General features: G+C 47.1%; 1 protein-coding gene across 1 annotated transcript in view; it reads left to right on the plus strand.

The window, feature by feature from the left end:
- Positions 1-9,147, plus strand: part of LOC120920042 (cholesterol 24-hydroxylase-like) — a 43,544-nt gene extending 34,397 nt beyond the window's left edge. The window contains exons 12-15 of the mRNA XM_040331954.1: positions 3,718-3,828; positions 5,944-6,032; positions 7,788-7,854; positions 8,536-9,147. Coding sequence (XP_040187888.1) covers positions 3,718-3,828; positions 5,944-6,032; positions 7,788-7,854; positions 8,536-8,682 — 414 coding nt within the window. The 3' untranslated portion in view covers positions 8,683-9,147. The remainder of the gene's footprint in view (positions 1-3,717; positions 3,829-5,943; positions 6,033-7,787; positions 7,855-8,535) is intronic.
- The last annotated feature ends 752 nt before the right edge of the window (positions 9,148-9,899 follow it).

Raw genomic sequence — 9,899 nt, forward strand, 5'->3', positions numbered from 1 at the left:
TCATTGTGTTCTGCTGGTGGGGAAGGCTCCACGCTTGTAGAACACAATAGCGCTGCGGAAGGTATTTTACCATCATCACAGACTGTGTTGATGGGAGGATCAAGCACTTTTCTTTCCTTTTTAACCCGTGGTTGAAGGATAGAAAATGTTATAATCTCCTCTTCAAATTTATCTGGGAGCTCTCAGAAGAACAACCAGCACTGCCCTGAAAACACCGGAGTTGGCTGGTTACTGTTGTAATAACAAGTTTATGTCCCCTTTGGGGTGGTCTCCTACATGATGTTAGCCCAGGGGTCCTCAAACTATGGCCCTCCAGTTGTTCAGGAACTACAATTCCCATCATGCCTAGTCATGTCTGTGAATGTCAGAGTTTTACAATGCCTCATGGGACTTGTAGTTCCGCAACAGCTGGAGGGCCGTAGTTTGAAGATCCCTGTGTTAGCCAGTCTGGGCTGGATCTCCTTTCTTATTGACAGTGGGGCAGATTCATCAAGGGGATACGACGGTGGATCTCCTAATCCGCCGTCGTATCTCTGAGATCCCACGGTCGGATCTATGCGACTGATTCATAAGAATCAGTTCCGCATAGATCTCCCTTAGATCCGACTGGTGTAAGTGCCTTACACCAGTCGGATCTTAGGCTGCAATCTCCCGCAAATCTATCGAAAATCTGATGGAATCTGCCCCACTATGTATAAAGTGGGGATGGAGCTGCTGGTGTGGTGGTGTATGGGTAGAGCAGAACCATGGAGAGCTCCAGTAGGTTGTAGCCACTTGTCTCCCCTCAGTAGACCGCAGCTTTTGAGTTGTGTTATGCCCGTACACACGATCGGAAATTCCGACAGCATAAGTCCGATGTGAGCTTTTGAACGGAAATTCCGACCGTGTGTAGGCTCCATCGGAATTCTGCTGCTGGAATTTCCACCAACAAAAGATGAAGAGCAGGTTCTCAAATTTTCAGGCGGAAAAAATTCCTATTGGAAAATCCGATCGTCTGTAGCAATTCCGACGCATGCTCGGAAGCATTTAACTTAATTTTCTCGGGTCGTCGTAGTGTTGTACGTCACCGCATTCTTGATGGTCAAAAGTTCAGAGAACTTTTGTGTGACCGTGTGTATGCAAGCCAAGCTTGAGCTGAATATCGTCAGGAAAACCATCCAATTTTTTTCCGACGGAAAATCCAATCGTGTGAAAACGGCATAAGAGTAGCCTATGATAAAGACTCAGAACCAGACCATCGCTGGCTAAATACCTCTTTGCAGGACAATGTGACCATCAATTTGACTCTTATGCCATTATTTGGACCTTTTGTAATATCCGTTTCCTTTTTCGTTAAGAAAAGCAAATTCCTTGACTGGACATTCCAATAATGGGTCCTTACAGTTTATAGGACCACTTGTGGGCTCATTTATGCAGGGGTAACAGGGTGAATTTAAGTAGCTCCTACATTTTCTGTCCATGGACAACTGATCAGAAGAACTCTTGGGTAGTAAGACCAAGTCAAGCTGGCTATGGGGTGGGATGGCTGCATAGCACCCAACTGTCCCTGATTTGAAGCAACGTCCCTCTGCCCCTCATTCGTCCCTCATTTGTCCCTAAATTTGGTCTGATCTATATAGTTGTACATAAAATTTAGCTAGATTCAGGTAGTTTGCCGCAACTTTAAGGTGGTGTAGCATATCGTATTTACGCTACGCCGCCTTAAGTCAGAGCGGCAAGTACTGTATTCTCAAAGTACTTGCCTCCTAACTTACGGCGGAGTAGCGTAAATGCGGCGGGTGCAAGCGCGCCTAATTCGAAATAGGCTGAGGGGGCGTGTTTTATGATAATATGCTTTGACCTGACGTGATTGACGTTTTTTTGGAACGGCGCATGCGCCGTCCGCCTACATTTCCCAGTGTGCATTGCGGCTAAGTACGCCGCACGGTCCTATTGATTTCGACGTGGACGTAAATGACGTAATTCCCTATTCAAGGACGACTTACGCAAACAACGTAAAATTTTCGAATTTCAAAGCGGGAACGGCGCCCATACTTTAACATTACTATACCAACTATTTGATGGAATAACTTTAGGCCTGATAAAGCGTTGCGTAAACGGCGTATCTGTACCGCGTCGGCCGGGCGTACTTTCGCGAATAGGCGTATCTAGTGATTTACATATTCTACGCCGACCGCAATGGAAGCGCCACCTAGCGGCCAGCCTAAATATTGCACCCTAAGATACGATGGCGCAAGCCATCCTATCTTAGATAGGTTTAAGTGTATCTCTGTTTGAGAATACACTTAAACTTAGGTCGGCGCAGATTCCGAGTTAGGTCGGCGTATCTACTGATACGCTGACCTAACTCTACCTGAATCTAGCTAAAAATTCACTTTTTATCTATCAAAAAGTGTTTCCCAGCGCTAAACCTTTCATCTTATTTCTAAATTGCTGCATTTGTAAATTTCAAAAGCTAATATAAAGGAAGAGTAGTGGTAAAAAAAAGCACTTGTGGGTTTAACCAATCTTGTTTTTTGTACAATTCTCCTTTTAAGGGGGCGTGGCAAGGGGTGTGTCCTATGCCTGCATACTTTTGCTGATAGGTGTCCCTCATTCCCATCTGAAAAAGTTGGGAGGTATGTGGCTGTGGTTCCCCACATGGAGAAGATTCAGGGAGTTTTTAATGGAACGAGGTGTGGGAAACTGTTACTGGTGGCAAAGAACACAATCGGTGATGGTCTGCAAGTTACCCAATTTTTTGTGGGCTGTCTTTACTACCAATGCCCACTGCAGAATCGTATCTGCTGATTTCAGGAGAACAGGTACCCATCCTGTTCGGATTTAATACGTTTAAAATGATCTTCTTGTGTAGCTGCTGCCGGCTTCCATCTGTCTTTGTTTATAGAGTATGGCCCGGATTCACAAAGCACTTACGCTGGCGTATCTAGAGATACGCCGCGTAAGTGTCAATGTGCGCTGTCGTATCTATGCGCCGTGCCCACAGAACTAGATACGCCTGAAATTAGGCTTCATCTGACCGACGTAAGTTTCCTACGCCGTCGTATCGTGGGCGCATATTTTTACGCTGGCCACAAGGGGCGCTTCCATTGATTTACAAATCGAATATGCAAATGAGGGAGATACGCCGATTCACAAACTTACTTGCGCCCGTCGCAGAAATATATGCCGTTTACGTAAGGCGTACGTCCGCCGTAAAGTTATTCCACCTAAAGGAGGCGCATCCCATGCAAAGGTATGGACCACGGAACAGCCGTTGTATTTTACGTCGTTTATGTAGGACTACGTGAATAGGGCTGGGCGTAGGTTACGTCACGTCGTAGGCAGTGATTCGAAGTATCTTATGGAGTATTTTAGACGTGATTCTGAGCATGCGCACTGGGATGCGTCCACGGTACGGTGCATCCGCCGTTCGTTCGGCCCATCATTTGCATGGGGTCACGGTTCATTTAAATGGATCACGCCCACCGTCCACCTACTTTGAATTAGGCGGGCTTACGCCGAATAATTTACGTTACGCTGGCGCAACGTAGGGAGAAAGTGCTTTGTGAATACTGTGCTTGCCTCTCTGTGTTACGTCGGCGTAGCGCATATGAGATGCGCTACGCCGGCAGAAAGATGCGCGGATCTACCTGAATCCGGCCCTAAGTGTTCAAAGTCCCTCTTACATATACAAGCCACTGCTTTATTTATTTATTTATTTATTTATTTTAACAGGTGCTGAAAGAGACTCTGAGGTTGTACCCCAGCATAGCAGGAACATCCCGACAGACGTCAGAGGAAGTGGTGATCGAGGGAGTGAGGATTCCCAAAAACACATCTGTTCTGGTAAGGAATTCACTTCCATCATGGAGTTCCCTACCATCATTCACCCTTCCCATGAGGACTGGTCCTTTTCGGGTCCTGCATAAAAGGAAGGTCTGGAAGCTAACAACATTTTCCTTTTTAGAAAAAAAAAAAAACACTAATATTTGAACCATGATAATGAAGTTGCACCATTGGTCTCCATTTATCAAAGTGTTGGTAACTAGAATGCATGTATTGCTCTAAGTCAGGGGTCTTCAAACTTTCTAAACAAAGGGCTGGCTTACTGCCCTTCAAACTTTAGTGGGAGTAGAAAATGTAATGATTTCAGTGGAGGTAAATAATGCCCCATCTTTGGTATTAGGGGGAGGAATAGTGCCCCATCATTGGTTTCAGTGGGAGGAATATTTCCCCATTATTGGTGTCAATGGGAGAAATGGTGCCCCATCATTGGTCTCAGTGGGAGGAATAGTTCCCTGTTGTTGGTGTCAATAGGAGGAATGGTGCCCAATCATTTGTGTCAATGGGAGATATAGTGCCTCATTGTTGGTGTCAGTGGGAGGAATAGTGCCTCATCAATGTCAGAAGGAGGAATAGTGACTCATTGTTAGTGTCAGTGGGCGATCTACTGCCCTTTGGTTGGTGTCAGTGGGCACAATAGTGCCCCTGTGGTTGGTGTCAGTGGGCACAATAGTGCCCTATGGTTGGTGTCAATGGGCCGGATTCAGGTAGAATTGCCCATTATTTACGGAGGCGCAGGGCAACGTTTTTGCCCTGCGCCCCCGCAAATTTGCTCCGCTGCCCTTGATTCACGGAGCAGAAGCTCCGTGAATTGCGCGGGCGCGCCGGCAAAATGCCCGGTGCAGGAGCACGCAATTTAAATGATCCCGTAGGGGGCGGGAATCATTTAAATTAGGCGCGTTCCCGCGCCGATCGTAGCGCGCATGCTCCGTCGGGAAACTTTCCCGACGTGCATTGCGGCAAATGATGTCGCAAGGACGTCATTTGCTTCAAAGTGAACGTGAATGGCGTCCAGCGCCATTCACGATTCACTTACGCAAAGTACGTAAAATTCAAATTTCGCGACGCGGGAACGACGGGTATACGTAACATGGGCCGCCGTACGTAAACGACGTAAATTGCGTACGCAGGGCTCGTGCAACGTTGTGAATCGGTGTTAGTATGCAATTTGCATACTATACACTGAGCACAATGGGAGCGCCCCCTAGCGGCCATCGCAAGAATGCAGCCTAAGATATGCGGGCATAAGAGCCTTATGCCGCGCAGATCTTAGGCTGCAGTCGGCGTAACGAGTTTCCTGAATCAGGAGCACTCGTTACGCCGGGGCAAGTAAGCAATTGCGCTGTGTAACCTATGGTTACACAGGCGCAATTGCTTCTTGAATCTACCCCAGTGTGTGCAATAGTGCCCTATGCTTGGTGTCAGTGGGCGATCTAGTGCCCCATGGTTGGTGTCAGTGGGAGGAAAAGAGAGGCAGGAACCATGCTCCACTGTTGCTGACAGTGGGGAGAATTATGCCCCAAAGGCTGGATAAAAGCAAACAAAGGGCCACATCCAGCCCCGGGGCCACAGTTTGGAGATCACTGCTTTAGGTAATCATAGCAGTGTGGAAGAATATGGTTGCCTTTGGCAAGTCAGTCTGTAGGTGCCAGATCGAATATGTTGGCCAATGCCTTGGGCAGCAGGCTAGAGTGGACAGCTACAAGCTTCAATGTAAACAAATTAGTCATTTTTAATATTGTTTGCTTCTTCGGTCCATCTTTGAACACTTGACAAAATTCAGCATAAGAACCACAGGGAAAAGAGAATGAGAGGAGCCAGAAGACTCATCAATAGTTAATGGAACCAGTTTTGCGTTCTCATTTGGTGATTCTCTGCAGAATGAATGTTCATTGAAAAAAAAATTGTGTGAATGGGGAAAATACCACAACATGGCCACTAGATGGAGCTGATAAGTAGACTTATTTTGTATACTACTCTGCGCCCTCTAGTGGCCATAATGCGGTATTTTCCCCAGTCACTTAAAGAAGAACACCCAATCTGCAAAGAATATAACACAATCGGATTGCTTCCAGGGATGTTTGCAGCAGCTTCTTATTTGGTTCCCTTTTCTTACAGCTGAACACCTACATTACTGGGAGGATGGAGACGTTTTTTCCGGATCCACTCACTTTTAACCCAGACAGATTCAGCCGTGGCTCTCCCAAGTGAGTTTTTTGCTTGCATTCAAAGGAAAGGATTGCACTGGGACAGAGGCGTAACTAGAATGGGGGCCCCCCTGACTCCCCTCTGAGCCCGGTCTCAAGTACGACCTTTGTGACCCTAGTAGTTCCGCCACTGGTGTCAGTATTTTTTTTTTTGTGTGTTTGTGTGTGCGTTTTGTTTTATTTCTTTTTTTACAGTTTTTATTTGATTTTTCAGTTTTTTTTCTAGTTGCCCTGTTTTTTTTTTTGTTTTGTTTTTTTTGTGAAATCTCATCCCTCAATCTATATCTCTGCAGCCTCAGCTGCACAGAATGAATGGACAGGAATAGCTCTGTACAGAGCTTCCAGTTCATTCACAAACGGAAGCATAGTAAACACGGTTTACTATGCCTCAGTTATAAATGGACAGTCGGTGATTGTTACGAATCTTCTTCCATTCAGAAAAGGAAGGGGCTGGTAAATGACAAACCTAACAGCTCCCCCCCTTTCCATCCTGTCAGATCCCCCAGCAGCATCCGGTGGGAGAGGGGAGGGGGGAAGACGCTGATTAGGAGGAGAGGTGGGGGCTGCTGCATGTAGAGGAACCGATCCCCCCCTCAATTTTTCCTCCTGAATGCCCGCCTCTCCTCCTCTCCCTTCTGCAGGCATTCAGTGGCTGCAGAAGGAAAATGGAGGGGAGTAGTTCCTCTATATGCATCTGCCGCTACCGCTCCTCCTAATGCGGGTCTCTGCGGTATGTAGTACCGCATTTGGCCAGAGGTGTGGGGGCACCATGATTAAGCACTAAGTATTAGTGTGAAACGCGTCGGCTGTGTTTCTTAATTTTTGCTGTGATTTGTAGTGATGTTATCCTTATTTTACAAATAAAGGCAACCGAAAGTTTTTTTTTTTTTTTTTGGAGTGCGGCTGTCCAAACATATTTCTTTAAAGAGGTGTGGGGGCGCCGGAGCCGTTCGGAAACACCCGGAAATACTCAGGGTTAGGGGTTCCCATTGAAGAATATGGCTAGGACTCAGGAATTGGAACAGAGACCTCCCCCAAAGGTCAGAAGGCGGGTTTCCAGAGGTCAAAGGTCACAGGGCGTGGCTGACCCACCCCCACCAAAGTGTACCGCCTACCCCAACTAAGTCGGGGAATGAACAAGTCGGGGAAAGCACCTTAATACCCCTAACACTTTAGTGGGGGTGGGTCAGCCACGCCCTGTGATCTTTGACCTCTGGGAACACGCCTTCTGACCTTTAGGGGAGGTGCCTGTTCCAATTCCTGAGTCCTAGCCATATTCTTCAATGGGAAACCCTAACCCTTAACCCTAATGGACACATTTTTTATCAGTTCACATGTCTAGGTCCCTGCACCATTCTCCCCATTTCACAATGATGCAGCGCAGGATTCGTAGCGATTACCGTGCGGTTATCGCTTGCGTTTGGGTGGCTGCAAACATGTGCGCGTTTTTCTAGATGCATTAACAATAATAACACCCACACACGTCGGCAGCGCGTTCCTGCCCTGTGCGGGAAACGTGCGTTTCCGTGTATGTTTATTAAATAGGGCTTTACAGGGATTGCATCATTAGATGTAATATGTATGGCCTACTTTAGTGGGAATTCAGCCGGCTGCTCTTTAATAAAGATGGTGGGCCTCCAGGTCCAAAATTGTTTTTTTTTTGGCCTGTAAAAACTGTTCGGTTTCCTGGTCATGGTAAGTGAAGTAGCAGAATGACGCAACATTGGTATTGATCCATTTTTTTTTTTTTTACAGGCCGTATTTTACTTATTTTCCATTCTCTCTTGGCCCCCGAAACTGTATTGGGCAGGTGTTTGCACAGGTATGTGGATCATTTTATATCTCAGTGTTTCCTATCCTGACACCAATGATGGGGCGTTATTGCTCCCACTGACACCAATGATGGGGCGCTTTTGCTCCCACTGACACCAATGATGGGGCGCTTTTGCTCCCACTGACACCAATGATGGGTCGCCATTGCTCCCACTGACACCAGTAATGGGGCACGATTGCTCCCACTGACACCAGTGATGGGGCGCCATTGCTCCCACTGACACCAGTGATGGGGCGCCATTGCTCCCACTGACACCAGTGATGGGGCACGATTGCTCCCACTGACACCAGTGATGGGTTGCCATTGCTCCCACTGACACCAGTGATGGGGCGCCATGGCTCCCACTGACACCAGTGATGGGTCGCCATGGCTCCCACTGACACCAGTGATGGGTCGCCATTGCTCCCAGTGACACCAGTGATGGGTCGCCATTGCTCCCAGTGACACCAGTGATGGGTCGCCATTGCTCCCACTGACACCAAGATATTAGATGGGCTCCATCTGACTCGCTGCAGCTTCTAATGCACATTGTGAGAAGCTCACAGTGTGCAATGAAATCAGAGTAAGAAATTGCAGCCCAGGGGAGGAGCCGGTACAATTGTGCAAGACTGAAGTAAAGGCCGGAGTTCCGCTTTAATAAACCTTTTTCCTTTTTCTGCCAATACTCAGGTGGAGGCCAGAGTCATCATGGCCAAATTGCTGCAGAGACTTGACTTTGAGCTGGTGGCGGGTCAGAGGCTCACCATTTTGGATGCAGGAACGCTCCGCCCCATGGACGGCGTGATGTGTCGTCTTAAACTCCGGGAGAAGCACTGAGAAGAATGCAGAAGAATCCATCCGGAGAAAACGTTATTCCTGATCATTGCGGCGACTTACTGAGAAGCGCTAGTCACGTTCTTTGTTACATGTAACTCTTATTTGCGGTATTTTGCTTCTGGAATCGGCATTGGATTCCTATAACTCAGGGAACTAAATTCAAATATTTGTACATTTTTTTTTTTTTTTTTTGGGCATAATTTTGAAGAAATGTCTTTATTTTGTAGATTTTTTGCTGCTTTTACTGTAAATAAGCCTTTCCAGACAAAAAATTACCATATTTATCTATGGAAAATTATAAGCATCTGGATGTCCAGGGGGCCCAGCTACAAGCCAGGGGGGCATAGTGCAATTGGTCAAAGCTGTACACCAGGGCATGATGAACTTGTAGGTTGGTAAAGCGGAGCTCCATCCAAAAGGGGAAGGCCCCCATCCACTGCCACATTTGGTACCTTTTCGGGGGGGGGGGGTACCTGTTTTTGACAAGTACCCCGTCCCTACTACCAGGAGACCTCGCCGCCAAAGTTCAGCCCCCTCCTCCTCCTTCCCCCTGCTGCCGGACCATTCACAAAGTACAGCGTGAATGCGCAGTAGGGAATCTGCCTACGACGTGAAAGTAACTTCCGACTCACGCAAACGACGTAAAAAGATGCGCTTGTTCTGACATCCATACTTTGCATGGGCTGCGCCACCTAGAGACCAGCTTTATCTTTACACCGGCGTATGTCTTATGTAAACGGCGTAACTAATTGCGACGGGCGTACGTACGTTCGTGAATCGGCGTATCTTGCTCATTTGCATATTTGACGCAGAAAACAACTGAAGTGCCACCTAGCGGCCAGAGTAAATATGCACCCTAAGATATGACGGCGTAGGAGACTTACGCCGCTCGTATCTTAGCCTAATTTAAGCGTATCTGGTTTCCAGAATACACTTAAATATACGACGGCGCAGATTCTGACTTACGACGGCGTATCTACTGATACGCCAACGTAACTCTTTGTGAATCTGGCTATATATCTGGTCTCCCACAGTACACAGAACATGGAAATACAATTATTTTAGTCAGAGCTTTTTTTCTCAGAAAATAGGTGCAGGAACTCAACCACGAACCGTTCAGATTTCACAAACAGTAGAAGGGTCTTAAAGGGGCATTAAATACCAGGATTGCATTACATACAGAGTGCAGAGTTCAGGGGTGTTACATACAGAGTGCA

The sequence above is a fragment of the Rana temporaria genome, chromosome 13 (assembly GCF_905171775.1).
Source record: "Rana temporaria chromosome 13, aRanTem1.1, whole genome shotgun sequence".
NCBI lineage: Eukaryota > Metazoa > Chordata > Amphibia > Anura > Ranidae > Rana > Rana temporaria.